General features: G+C 46.4%; 2 protein-coding genes across 2 annotated transcripts; one reads left to right on the forward strand and one right to left on the reverse strand.

The window, feature by feature from the left end:
• The first annotated feature begins 260 nt into the window (after positions 1-260).
• Positions 261-2,044, forward strand: LOC100821080. Its single transcript, XM_003562883.4, has one exon. The coding sequence runs from the start codon at positions 423-425 to the stop codon at positions 1,551-1,553; it is 1,131 nt and encodes a 376-aa protein (XP_003562931.1). The 5' UTR covers positions 261-422; the 3' UTR covers positions 1,554-2,044.
• Positions 2,045-2,370: 326 nt separating this feature from the next.
• Positions 2,371-4,460, reverse strand: LOC100821378 (cytochrome b6-f complex iron-sulfur subunit, chloroplastic). The gene is made up of 5 exons (XM_003562884.4): positions 4,302-4,460; positions 3,328-3,548; positions 3,110-3,227; positions 2,790-2,972; positions 2,371-2,669 (listed from the first exon to the last, which is right to left on the reverse strand). Exons 1-5 carry the CDS (start codon positions 4,341-4,343, stop codon positions 2,568-2,570), a joined length of 666 nt encoding a protein of 221 aa, XP_003562932.1. The 5' UTR covers positions 4,344-4,460; the 3' UTR covers positions 2,371-2,567.
• Between the last annotated feature and the right edge of the window lie 9,875 nt (positions 4,461-14,335).

Raw genomic sequence — 14,335 nt, forward strand, 5'->3', positions numbered from 1 at the left:
ACACTTGTGTACGGTGCCACTCTGCCTACAAGGCAATACACCTAGATAAAATCAAGTGCAAAACAAATGAGCCCCACCGGAGAAAAAACAAAACGCCATTTCCCTCTTTTGTGTAAAGTTTTGAATTTTCGAAAGTTGGAACAAGTATGTGTAGGGAAAAGATTACCGCGCGGGTTTGGATCACAGCTAGCACTGGGCCCGCCCGAACCTAATAGAAATCCCTCCTCTTCTCCTTTGTCGTCCTCCTCTCCAGACAGGCACCCACCCACCTCTCTCTCTCTCTCTCCCCTTTGCAAGTTGCGATTCCCAAATCCCGATGCCCCCTTGCAATTAACACCTCCTGCTACAGCCTGCTTCCACCCGCCATCTCATCATCCCCTCTCTCTTTCTCCGCCCATCACGGCCCGCCGCCGACGACGCCCATGACGTCATCGTCGTCGCATCACCACGACTGCGCCTCGTCCACCTCCTCCACCCCTCGCGGCAGCGTCAACGGCAACGGCAACTACCAGCACCCGCCGCCTCTGGCCCCTCCCTCGCAGGCGCATGTGCAGCAGCAGCAGCCGCACGGGGGTCCATGCGTGCGCCTCATGTGCAGCTTCGGCGGCCGCATCCTGCCGCGCCCGGGCGACCAGCAGCTCCGCTACGTCGGCGGGGAGACCCGCATCGTCTCCGTCCCGCGCACCGCCTGCTACGCCGTCCTCGTCGCCGCGCTCGCCAAGCTCGCCCCCGCGCTCTTCGCCCCGGGCGCGCCCAACCCGACGCTCAGGTACCAGCTCCCGCAGGACGACCTCGACGCGCTCATCTCCGTCTCCTCCGACGACGACGTCGACAACCTCATGGACGAGCTCGACCGCGTCCACGGCCTCGCCGCCTCCGCCATCAAGCCTCCCCGCCTGCGCCTCTTCCTCTTCGCCTCCTCGCCGCCAGACCACTCCTCCGCGGGCGCCTTCGGGTCCGTCCTCTCCGGCACCGGCGACGTCACCTCGGAGCAGCTGTTCGTCGACTCAATCAACGCCCCCGCGCCGGGTTCCATCGACCGCGGCCGATCCGAGGCATCGTCGATCGTCTCGGAGAACCCCTCGAACCTGGACTACCTCTTAGGCTTCGACCCCACCTCTGACGAGCCCAGCCCCCGCATGGACCCGCGGCCCAAGTCCGACATGGAGATGGCGCACGGCGAGGACTACGCGCTGGCACCCCGGCCGCGCACGCCTCCGTTCCCGTACGTCGCGGAGAGCGCGCCATGGCCGGCCCCGCCTCCACCGTACATGGGGCAGCCGGTGTACTACTTCCCTGTGCGCCCGGTCCACTACCTCGAAGCGGCTGGGCAGGGCGGCGGCTACATGCCCGGGCCGGTTTACCACATTGTCGGCGGGGGAGGAAACGAAGGCCCTGGAGATCTCTACGCACCTGGAAGCGTCGGTGGCGTCTACGGCCTCCCGCACTCCGTCCAGCCATTCCGTCCGATCATGTACGCGCCGCCCAGGCCCAGCGCGGACGTCTACCCTGCAGAGGGGAAGCCGCCGGAAGGTGGGTCCAACGCTTCCTAGGCGAAAGGGGAGGCAGAGCCATGGCCGCGTTGGGCTGTTCCTGCAGCTGGTCATGAGCCCTTGATTCAGATGATTGATTATACCTGAGCTAAGAATTTTGCGTTGCCGTGAGGTAAATTTTCGTTGTTTAGAGCATTCGCTGGTTTCTCTGGGTTGCTGTATAGATGAGGGAGGTGGAGAAGGGATGGATATCACAATTTTCGTCGAGTGAAATAGATTGTTGAGTTGTTACTACGAGTAAATTTGGTGTGATTGGTAGCAAGTTACTGTAATACGGGATTCATATATTCTAGGTTGTTTCTATCTGCGAAACACATTATTCTGCATTTTGTGTCATAAGCTTACTGTTCTATATGTTAACTCAAGCTTTGATGTAAACGTTGCGTGTTTCGTCAGTGTGAAAGCTTAGTTTGAAACGGGTGCTGTACTGAATTCAATTTAGCCTTGATCTTATCTGTCACCTTTATATATAATACAATTTGATTGTTTCATTTGTTCATGTTGATCCTTGAGGTTTATCCTCAACTGCTCAAATGATGGCGTTAAATCTCCTGCTGATTCTGAACTTGGAGTGGCATGTTGACTTTTATTCTGAATAAAACTAGAGAGAAAGAATGTTCCATTCTTGACTTTGTACAAAAGGGAAGTCTTATTTCTATTTCTGAATAGAAAGGCTACTCTGTATTATGCTTTTGAAACATTGCTGCAGATATGCTACTATCTTATCTCTTGAATTATTCAGACTACTATCTAGACACCCAGATTTAGGACATAGCCTTCAGCAGGTTTGATCAGCTATCAAAAGAAGGCCTACATCTTAGCAGATTCAGAGTCCTCAATATGTGATACGGAGTATATGCAATGGAAAAGTTTCTGTTATTTCATACAGTGTATATAGATAGATATAACTGGATACAAGGAACAGGTGGTTTTATAGCAGCTTCTCAGCAGTACAGGAGGCTTTACGGGCTGATCACAGAAGCAAAGACATTGCTGTGCTGGAGCTTGTGTTGCTTATTTCCACCATGGGTTCTCGCCGGTCCTGAAGTCGGTCTCGACCCACGGGACGAAGACGACCTTGCCATCATCAACGTCAGCATGAACCAGGGCCAGCGACTGTTTCAGAAGAACAATGCAGATCATATCAGTTCAGTAATAAGCAAACAGAGTATCCTATCCTTCAGAAAAGGTTCAGTTGAGCAAGGCATTCAGAGGCGGAAATGGAGTATTTCCTACCAGGGGAGCAGGTCCACGGACAACCTTGCCCTGGTTGTTGTACTGGGATCCATGGCAAGGGCAAAGGAACTTGTTCTCGGCGGTGTTAAACGGCACGACGCAGCCAAGGTGGGTGCAGACCGCGTTGATCCCGTAGGTGGCGAGGGTCTTGTCGGCCTCCACGACGAGGTACGTCGGATCACCCTGCAAGCAACACATGATATTTTTTTTTTCAGCAATCATCTTCATCTTGCAACACAACAACACAGTGATCAGACAGCGGGAGCAGTCCGAATACACTGTGCCGGTGTGCCCCTGCTTGCTTGCTGCTAAGTGCTAACCTTGAGTCCCTGTGCGAGCGTGCGGTCGTTGGGGCCGTGCGTCTTGAGCCATTCCTCGACGAGGATGTCGTTGCCGAGCTTGTCCTTGGCGACGGTCCCGCCGGTGTTGCTCCCGGAGCTACGGAAATGGAACGAAACCAAAGCGTCAGCTAGCTGCCTGTAACGAGAGATGGAATGGGTATATATATATGGTCATTGAGGAGTTGGCGCTGACTTACCCGGCGGGGACGAGGAAGGAGCCGTAGGGGACGAGCATGCCGAAGGTGGGGAGCGAGATGGCGCCCAGCAGGAGGAGGTTCATCAGCTCCCTCTTACTCATGTCCGGGACGCGGTCGGCGGAGATGCTGCCGGCCATGCACGTGATGTTCCTCGGGATGCGCTCCCGGGCGAAGCCCAGGCCCCTGACCGGCTTGCCCAGCGAAGGAAGGGGCCGGCAGAGCTGCGGCCATTGGGTAAACCACGGATCAAAGGAAGCGTTTCAGTTCAGTTCAGTTCCGTGTGTGCTAAGATGGCAGTGCTGACAGTAATGTTGTGAACAATTAGAAGGCAGCATTAGTGTTCGGAGTATGTGTTTTGAGCTTAGATCTCGTGTTCTGTTCATTATGCCTCGCCGAGGACTTGAACTGCACAGGTGGGTCTTCTTGGTTTGTAGAGCAAAGATAAGACGCATGATTCTTGGACAAAATCAGCAACCATGCCATTTGTTTTCTTCACAGCTTTTGATATTCCTAAGGGCTAAAGGCACCAAGAAATAGGAGTACATAGCATGCACTCTGTCTTTCATCATCCAAAATCCTATCTAGTGGCCGCCGTTCCAACCATTCAGGTGCTTAGACCATCATCAAAAGTTATGTGTCCTTCTATCCAAAGGGGTATTTAACTCGTCGTCTGTGTCGATAACCAAGGAAAAACGACTTCAGATTTTCGAGGAAACAACCAGGTGACCGCAATCAGGCAATGGTACCGCAGCTCATACAACAAGGAGAGAAGGTAGGCACTATCCTCGTGCTAAATTTCCTAAACTGACATGCATCACGATCTGATCTGCTCATCTGCTACTGCATCAAGCATAACGAACAGAGACACACTGTCGTACACCACATAAGAAATAGAAAGACTAGAGAATAAATCGACAGAGAAGATCGAGAGGCAGAGCAGCGAGCATGAGTGCGGGAAGAAGAGAAGTGCTCACCCGAGTGGGGTTGGAGGCGGTGGAGAGCGCGGTGGAAGCCATGGCTAGGTGCAAGGTGGAGCTCAGTGCCTCGCTGTCCACAGGCTTGGAGATGAGGCGCGGGTTATATTTCTCCGTTGGAGGCGCTGGAGCGGCCGGTGATTGGTCGATGCGGAGCGAACCGGCTTCGACAGCCACATGCTGCGAGCTGTCATGGGCTTGGCTAGGCGGCCACGCGCCCTCGCGAGTTACAGCCTTACAGGGCCTTATCGGCACACGGCGCGACCGAGCGAAGAGATTCACGAGTCGAGAAGAGGAGGTATCTCTCCAAAAAAAAAAAAAACTGGTCGGGAATCTTCTGGTCCAGGACAGACAATCGATTTATATGATGGGCTGTGTTTTTTTAGCGAAATATGGCTTGTATTGGAAGCTTTCCTTTCTATATGGGCTGTGATGGGCTGGGGAGATCGGTAGGATGAATACATGGGCTCCTACGCTTTAACGGTGCCAATGGACAAAAATAATGGGCCTGTTACGGGCCTTCTGGTTTATAGCTCCCGGTCGCTGGGATCCCGCAAAACTCAGGTGGTGTCCACGACTCTCAGCTGACAAAGTCACACAGGTAATCACATCATGTGATGGGTACCTATAGAATGGGGGACTATGGTGGAGTGGGCCGGCCTGTGTCGGTCGTCTCCTCAGCTGAGCTGACCGATCAACCTGCCAGAGACTTCCCCCGCCGGCCGGCGAAAGGCGCGCCGCAATAATTGTGCCGTGCCGTGCCGTCCGCGTGGGGAGAAAAAAGGCGCGCGCCCGGGAGCACGCGACCGGGATCGATCGATCGATCCGCCATGGATGGGCTCACGTCGCATGGCAATTAACCAGCTCTGATCGGTTAATCAGGGACAGATCGACTTTACAGGAGCCCGACAGGAGGGATCACACGACACGAATGATGTACTGCTAGCATCTACGGAGTTGCCACGATCAGTCCTACGGCTACACGTTGTATTGAGATTTGGAGGCGAGGCATGCCCGTATGCATAGGGACATGGAGGAGAAAAAAGCAGAGCGAAAGCAAAAGCTTGCAGTGCAAGGCGAATGAACGGACGAGGAGATCTGCGTTGCACTTTTGTCCGACCCTGAGTCGAGAGCGCATGAGCACATCACATTCGAGCGTTCTTCTTTCCTGCTTTACACCAAGTCTTTCTTTCTATTGCACCTATGCAAAAGCATGGCCTGATGCGCGCGGGGGAGATGCATGGGCACCTGGTGCATCATTAGTTTTTTTAGATGAAAGACTTTTCGCACAGTTCCACTTCAACAGAAACGAAACCACAGTCGTCAGGTTCAGTATTACAGCAAATGCACCGACCGGTGCCAAAAGGAAAAAACGACCAGAGTACTAACAGCAAAACCGTTACAAACATTTTCTCATAGGAAAGCTAGCATCCTGATAGACATAGCTTCAGCTTCAGCTCAGAACAGCCTCAGAGGTTTCTGTTCAGCCAACCGGGGGTCCCTGGTCCCGTAACCACACGACGTTTCTTCCTTATCGCAGCCGGGGAACCTTGGTGGCCTTGTTCTCCAGCAACAACAGACACGGTGGTTGCCAGCGCTTCAACAAGCGCAGTGATCTCTTCCACAGTACCTGAATGTTTAACCAAACATGTCGAGCAAAAAGCAGGTCATTACGGAATTTCCAAACCGTCCACATAAGTGCATCAGTTATGGTATTGATCACACCGTTCCTTTTATTGCACAACCAATATGTAGCCATTTGTTCATAACAGGTGATCACAGGTTTCTGAATAATATCAGCTAGCTCTTGGAATAAAAGTTTAGCTACTACGCATTCAAAAAACAGATGTAAAATTGTTTGAGGTTCATTACAGAAGAGGCATGTTTTATCAGGAACTTCTTGTCTTTTACTCAGATTGTCTCTAGTGAGCAGTCTATTATTGGTTAGTAACCAAAGAAACATATGTACTCGGGAAGGTATATTGATAGGTCATAAGGCAGGGACATATACAGGAAAAATCCCCCGACAGTTAACTATAGCGTACAGCGACCTTGAGGTGTAAATCCCAGAATTATTCAGTTTCCACAGCATCTGGTCACTTTCAGGGGATAGTACCAGAGAGGAAAGTATTTGAGAGAGGGATTCCCATTGTTCTAGCAATCTAGCACCAAAGTTCCTTCTAAATGAGAGTCTAATGGTAACCCCATCCCAGACTTCAGCTAGTGTTGCTAGCTTTTCATTACAAATATAATACAAGTTCCAGAACTGAATTGCTAAACTGGATCCACCGAACCATTGGTCTTCCCAGAATCTGATGGATTTGCCATCACCAACTACCCATTGATAACCAAGCTTAGCAGCTCTACTAGCCCACATTATACCTTTCCAGAAAATTGAACCAACTCTTTCATCGCATGCAAAGATGTTTGGGTCATTTGCTCCATATTTGAAATCAACTACCTGTTTCCATAATCTGTTAGCATCTAACCGATACCTATTAATCCAGGAAGCAAGGAGTGTTACATTTAAATCTCTTAGATTGGGTATCCCCAGCCCACCATATTCCTTTTTCATGGCCATCATATCCCAGTTAGCAAGGTGATACTTGTGGTGTCCTTCATAATTATCCCCATAAACAGTGAGCCATCTGTGAGTTAATAGATTGTATGGCCTAATAAAGGAAAGTAAGTAGATTGGTATGCTGGCCAAACAGGCCCTAATCAGAATGATGCGTTCTGCGTATGAGAATAACCTCCCCCTCTAGCCTGCCACTCTTTTGATGATTTTATCAACTACAGGTTGTAAATCCTCCTTTCTCAATTTACTATGATGCAGAGGCACCCCCAGATAAGTAATTGGAAGTTCACTCTTTTTACACCCAAAGATCTGAACAAGAGAGTTAATGTTTGCCTCCTCTGAGTTCATGGGGATCAAGTCAGATAATTGATTTTCATCCCAGAGATTTGTTCAAAAAGTGTAAGGATCCACTTTAAATTTTGTGCCATCATTAGGTCATTTTTGAGGAAAATTAAGGTGTCATCTGCATATTGCAGACTAATGATACCTCCTTGACAAAACTTTGGTAATAAACCAGAAATTATAGAATTTCTTGCAGCTTTAGTAAGCATTTTAGTGAAGACATCAGCTACCAGGTTAAAAAGGATTAGGGACAAAGGGTCTCCTTGTCTGAGTCCCTTGCCAGTTACAAAATAATCACTTTCAGAATCATTCAATCTAACTCCAACAGAGCCACCAATTGTGAGTGCCTTAATCTTTTTTCTCTAGTTGAGGCTAAAGCCCCTCTAAGCCAACATAGAATGTAGGAAATCTTAGCTAACTCGATCATAAGCTTTCTCATAGTCTAGTTTAAGGAGGATTCCTCTCATTTTTCTGGTGGATGTCATGAATAATTTCATGGACAGTTCCCACACTATCAAGGATATATCTGCCTTTAATAAAGGCTGTTTGGAAGAGAGATTAGTCTGTCAGCACAGTTCCCTAATCTTATTGTGCAGGCTTTTGCAAAAATCTTAAAGCTACAATTGGTTAAGGCAATGGGACGAAATTTTTCAGAGATATTGCATCACGCTCCTTTGGAATTAAAGTGAGCATCCCAAAATTGAATCTATAGAGGTCAGCTTCATTATTGTCAAAATATTGGAAAAGTGCAAGCAGATCATGTTTGATGGTGTTCCAAAACTTTTGGTAAAGTAGGAAGGGGAAACCATCTGGTCCTGGAGCCCCTTCAGCATAGGAGGTAAAAACAGCCTCTTTGATATCATCTTCAGTAAATGGTTGATCTAATAATCTGTTTTTCTCGCAGTAACAAGGTCTTCCTGTTCCCAGAAATCACTATCTAGATTAATATCTAGTCTAGGTTCGGCGCCAAAAAGATTTTTATAGAAATCCACAGCAATTTGTAGCATAGAGGGAGTATCATGGACAATGCCATCTGGTCCTTCCAGAGAAACAACTTTTTTCTTTCTTCTTCTCTGATTAGCCACCGCATGGAAATATGCAGTGTTTTTTTCCCTAGCTCTTTGTTTGGCTTTAATTTCTTCAATTTTCCAGATTTTATCTAGTTCAGACCTAATGGTCTTAATCCTCTCTTTCTCCTCTGGTAACAAAGGCTGTGTTTCAGACAAAATGTCTAGACAATCATATTCAGCAATCAAATTCTTTTTATGTATTTTCTTTGCTGCTTCAATGTTGATACTCCAACCTTTCAGGAATTTCCTGAGCCTTCTAATTTTAAACTGCCAGATATCAATTGGTTTGAGGCAAGGACATGGTAGGTTCCAATTATTGTTGATTAAAGTAATACATCCTTCAATTTTCAGCCACCATTTCTCAAACCTAAAGATTTTTTTATGTGGAACAAGTCCACCACAATCTAAAATTAAGGGGGTGTGATCACTGCCAATTCTGGCCAGTGTGGACAAGTGAGAGTTATGGTAATGTGCTTCCCAACATGTAGAAACAAAGATCTTATCAATGGCCGCCATAGCAGGCTCTTCTTGATTGTTGGACCACGTGAATTGTCTATTAGCAGGTTTAAGCTCCATTAGAGCTGCAGAATTGATTCAATTATTAAATTTATCAGCCCAGTTTTGATTAATATTCCTAGAGGATTTTTTACTGGCTCTTCTTATGAGATTGAAATCTCCGCTCACTAGAATGGGTAAAGTGCATGAAGCACATAGGAAGGTGAGTTCATCTAAGAAATCTTGTTTTAATTCCTCATACCCAGGCAACAAATTTCCAACAGAAATCATCAGTCTTATTCTTAATGTCACAAGAGACAAAGAAATTGCCCACATCCCAACGGATGACATTCAAAAAAATTCTGATCTACACCAAGTAAAATCCCTCTAGCTGTACCAGTGGCAGGGAGGTGGTGCCAACAGAAGTCTCCAAAGTTGGCTAAAGCCATCAAAACTTGTGGACTAAAGTCCACTCTCTTGGTTTCAGAAAAAGCAATAATAGCAGGATGATGAGCTTTAATAAGCTCAGATACTTTTTTCACCTTAATTGGGTCATTTAAGCCCCTAGCATTCCATATAATGTACTGCATCAGAGAATTTATTTTGGAAACGTTTTGTTTGAAAACTCCTATCCTTCCTCAACTTATATGAAACATGAATGATATCATCCTGCTCAATATCAGATTCATGTTCGGTAGTAGGGGAAGCATAGTAAAAAGTAGATTCTAGAGGATCATTTACATGTTGTTCCAAAATATCATCCATAGTAGTATCAATATCAACAGGCAAGAACATATCAAGTTGTTCCTCAACTAAATGTTGTAATCTATTATGTTCCATCTTTTTAGTTGGTCTATATTTTTGTTTACAGAAACATGATTAGATCCTAAGCTCACATTAACAGTTTTAGCAGTTGTAACTAGAGTAGAGTTGCAGATATTTGCAAAAGAATGCTTAAATTTGTTACCTTTGAGAGCAGGCTTTTCCAAATTCTTCTATGCAGCAATATCTTGTGCCCTACTGAGAATCGATTTCCCATCTTGCACAATTCGAGAGCTTTGTCTTGATGCCACAACAGGACCCCATTTGTTTTTCTTATTCTTTTTCTTGCTAGCTTCCAGAGTTGGGAATTCCTTCTCAAATAGAGAGTCTCTTTTGATGTCAGATTCCTGCTTGTTCTGATCTTCATAGACATTGTTGTTCTCCTTGCTACTAGATCCAGTGTTCTGATTCATATCTTGCAGGATATTGGGGTTGTTCACCTCCTGATCTTCATTGACATTGTTTTTCTCCTTGCTACCAGATCCAGTGCTCTGATTCAAATCTTGCAGTATATTGGGGTTGATCACCTCATGAGATAAACTCAGCAAACCAGTGTGTTCAATAGGTTCAAAGCAACCATCTTCTTCATCATCAGAATCTACTAAATTTGCACAGACAAGGGCCTGAAAGCTCTGTAACTGACTTCTTCTTGGAGGTGCAGAGTGGGAGCCTCCATGTGGGGTAGGATTCTGGGTTTGATTTATGTTTGTGTCCCTCTGCTTCTCCTGTCTGCCTTTTTCCAAGTCATTGACCTCCTCATTCATTAAAGTGTCGTCATCTATGTCATCATCACCTTCATAATCCTTATCATCAAGTCCCATGATTCTGTCCAGGTCAACTCCATCCCATTCCATATTGAGTTCCAGAAGATAAAACTTCTTTCTCATGACTATCATCCTTTCAGGGGGGATTTTCAGTGGGTTTCTAACAGCCAACTTAACTCTTACTGTTTTGTAAAGGGATTTGAAAATCTCACTCCAGTCTACATCTAACAGAAGGCCAAAGCTCTTTGACACCTGTGTGATGACCTTCCAGGAAAGCTATCTGGGTGCATCATTAGTTTGGGCCATTCTAAGACTAAATTTGGACTAGGATAATACAACATGACTCCTTGTTGGTTCTATTTTGTTCCATTTCTTGTTTCTTGTCTGTGATAACCGAATGCAAACTACTGATAGATTTGGTATTTCTCGGTTGTCTGAGGAATTTTTGTCTATCGGCCGATTCCTTTACTATTGGATCTTTTTTGTACTCACGTGCCTCCTTGCTTGATCAACCTTTGATGAGATCAGCTCACTTGGCAAATTCCTCGGCCACTACCAAATGCGCCCCCTGCCAAATGAAGTACTCCTTCTGATCCTAAATTCTTGTCTCAACTCTTAAGTATGAATGTATCTACCCTTAAAAGACATCTAGATACATGTAATATTTCAACCACCATTTAGGATCGGAAGGAGTACCTTTGACTGTCATAGACGTATTTTGATTCAGTTGTGCAAGTGGGACAAGGAAAATTTAGCAAGGAAGCCAGGACAGTGCAAATGACGAGGCAGCCTTTCTGTCCCAGCTGCCATGCTAAGACGATCGGATAGTGCGAAAGACGGGTAAGAACTTTGTTATCACAACTCTAGTTGTTGCGATACTGGATGTGAAGAGCATTAAGGAAAGAGGATTTGAAGAAGCTATATGAGCTTATAGAATGTTCTCTTGGCCTCACTTGCTGGCACACCTTCAATTCGAGGAGATCGTGGCTGGGTCAACCAGACAGTCATGGTTGCTCCTTTTGATGGAGTGATCAGTACTCACTTTACACAAATTTCAAACTCATTTAGTACTGATCATGTTTGAATGTTGGCAGATTTGAATTTGAATTTGAATATTTGAACCAAATCTGCCATTTTACACCTTGACATTTATATGCAGCTTTGGTGTGCAGAGGCACCATTACTCCTCCATCAGCATGTATCAAAAAGAAAGGAGAAGTAAACAGAAAAGCAAAAGAAAGAAGGCCAAGTCATCAAGCGAAAAACTAGGCAGCAAGGAATAAAAGTGAAGGATTAGAAGAAGAAAGAATTGGTTAGCAGTCCATAAAGCAGAGGAGAAGCTTTGAAAAGCTGAGTTCAAATGCAAAAAGGCAGAAAAAGTGGGATCTGCCCATGCAACAAGGAAGAAAAGCAAGGAAGTTTTGTGGAAATACTTAAATATGATGTTGACATGTTCATGTACCACAGGAGTGTCGTAGCCTGGCACTTAGACACTGGGGATGGGAGGCATCCCCTTTTTGGTTCGGCAGTGGGCATTGGGGATCGCTCCGGCGATCACCGGCGAGGTCAATGTCAAGCGTGAAGATGCACAAGACCGTTTACCCAGGTTCGGGCCACCCTAAGGTGTAAAACCCTACGTCCTGCTTCTGAGCTTGTATTAGCCAATTAACTAGGGTTTACAAGTTGCCGGGAGAGTCCCCGGGCGCTCTCTCCTTTCCTGCTAAGTGCTACTTGCTATTTCTGGGCTAAAGCTAGTAAGAACCGAACCCTTTGACCGTTGGCGATGGTCCTCCTTTTATACTCAAGGGGATGCCACAGGTGTCTTGGTGCATGGGTGACAAGTGTTGAGCAAAGACCCTAGGCAGCTTGCTCTTGCTGCGCTGGCTTGCATGCTCGGTACGTAGCGCTGCAACTAGGGCGGTACGTGCCCTAGATTCACTGCGGGCCAGTCACTGTGGGCTGACTGGACGGGGAATCACCTTTCTGTCGGAACATTAAATGCTTGCTTGTGCCACACTCCTCGCCCTGACCAACCCTGTGCACAGGGAGCCTGCCGGGCGGCCACGTGGCGTCAATGCTCTGCCTGTTGGGTACCGTCCCTGTTGTAGGTGCCTGCGCCCTGGAACGCCCTCTCTGGCAAGTGACCTTCCCGGATTGCGCCCAGGCGGGAATTCTCTCGTCGCCTTCCAGGGAAACCCCCGCAGCCCGGCTAGCCCTGCCGGGCTGGTGACTCGCCGGGCAGCTTGTGCAGTGCTGCCCAGGATGCTATCCTTCCGGGGAGCAGGTGAGGCGACCCACGTGTCAAGCAGCGGTGGCACTCCGGGTGCCACGGCTGCGACAAGGAGAGAGCCAGGAGGGAGTATAAAAGCAATGCAGCACCCCTCCTTCGAATCCATCCACCCCTGCCTACCCACAGTTCAAACCAGCCCTGGGAAGGGTTGGTGAGATCTAAAGCTTGTAGTTTCACTTTTCATGGCTGCCTTCCCCTCTCTTCTCCTTCTCTCCACTTGTTCTTAGAGTTCTAGGCCACAAATCTCTCCCCTATCTCCTACTTCTGTTGTTCTTCCTCTGCAAAGCACTGTAATCAAACTCAAATCCCTTCCTCTCTTCCCCCTATTTCTGTACTGATTAGATGTGTTCCTTGAAGAATTCTGGTTAATCTGTCGTGCAAAACTAGTTGTTGTTATTGTTAAACTTGTTCCCTGTGATGTTAGTGATGTGTTCCATGTACTAGATCATCCTCTTGTTGTCCCAGTAGCTTAATCTTCGTGTTGTTCTTAGTATAAGTGTTGTTGTTCTTATTGTTCATGTCACCTTTTGTAGTTCATGTGTTTAATCTGTCGATCTGTGTTGTTTCTTGTTAGATCCATGTTTCTGTCATGTTTATATATGTGTTTGTGATGTATTAGAGCAAAAAAAAGTCTAGATCTTCCCTCTTCAATTCCTCAATCTTCTGCAATCTTCCTCTCCCTGTACAGAATTCTGAAAATTCTCTCTAAAACCTGTTGTTTTTCCCTCTTCCCTCTAGATCTGTTCATCTCTCCCTGTTTCTTTCTTTTATCAGTCTTAAATCCTTCCTCTAAACCTATTCTAAAACCCAACAACTTTCTTTTCTCATCCAAATCCCAAATTCTAGATCTACACCTCTGTCCCAACTCCAAATTTCGACCAAAACAACAACCTCTCAATTCTGAACCTCTTCTACCTTAATTCTGAACTTCTTTGAATCTGCAACAAGTAGCATCTTAAACATGCTCCTAGACCTCACCTCTTTCTTTTTCCAATCCTAAACTCCTATTGTTTCTCCTTTCCCAAGTCGTAATCCTCCATTCCCAGGTTGATTTACTCCAAAAAGCATCCTGGATCTCTTCCCAATTTCCTGACCAAGCTGCTAAGTATTAATCTGCCACTGTCTGTTTTCAGACTGAGACAGTTAATACTTAGCTACCTAAACTTCATCCATGCCCTCATCCTTTGCTCTTCCCAACCTTCATTCTTGCTGATTCTCCTTGTTCAGGACATCTTCATCCTAGTCCAGGTTGTTTCATCCTCTAATTCATTCCCTATTCTTCTAAATTACCCTGTCATTGCTGCTATATTTTACTGTCTGCTGTCTGTTTTTCAGTTCCTAACTAGTTCTGTTTTCAGACAGTGATTAGTAATTTCAGAAACCCCCAAAACATAGTTGTAGCTTGCTTTACTTGCTTAGTTAGATAATTCAAACCCCCATTAGCTTGTTTAGCTAAAGATTTAAGTAAAGAAACTGTTGCACATTAATCCCTGTAGAAAACTTCGTATAAATTACTGCTAAACTACAAGTTTGCTTATCTGAAAATTCTTTAGTCGATCATGGAGCCATGCATGCATTTGCCTGGCATATCATTGGACGCTCAGGAGATAAGGACTAATCTGATCTGATGGGTCGCATTTCATATCAGTCCAGCAAAGAGTTGGCTGACATGT

Source organism: Brachypodium distachyon, chromosome 1, assembly GCF_000005505.3.
Source record: "Brachypodium distachyon strain Bd21 chromosome 1, Brachypodium_distachyon_v3.0, whole genome shotgun sequence".
Lineage (NCBI taxonomy): Eukaryota > Viridiplantae > Streptophyta > Magnoliopsida > Poales > Poaceae > Brachypodium > Brachypodium distachyon.

Coding starts and splice junctions, on each gene's coding strand:
- LOC100821080 (XM_003562883.4), top strand. CDS start 423: ATGACGTCATCGTCGTCGCATCACCACGACTGCGCCTCGTCCACCTCC.
- LOC100821378 (XM_003562884.4), bottom strand. CDS start 4,343: ATGGCTTCCACCGCGCTCTCCACCGCCTCCAACCCCACTCGG. Junction 3,549..4,301: donor CCGCCTCCAACCCCACTCGG/GTGAGCACTTCT, acceptor CAATGGCCGCAG/CTCTGCCGGCCCCTTCCTTC. Junction 3,228..3,327: donor TCCTTCCTCGTCCCCGCCGG/GTAAGTCAGCGC, acceptor CCATTTCCGTAG/CTCCGGGAGCAACACCGGCG.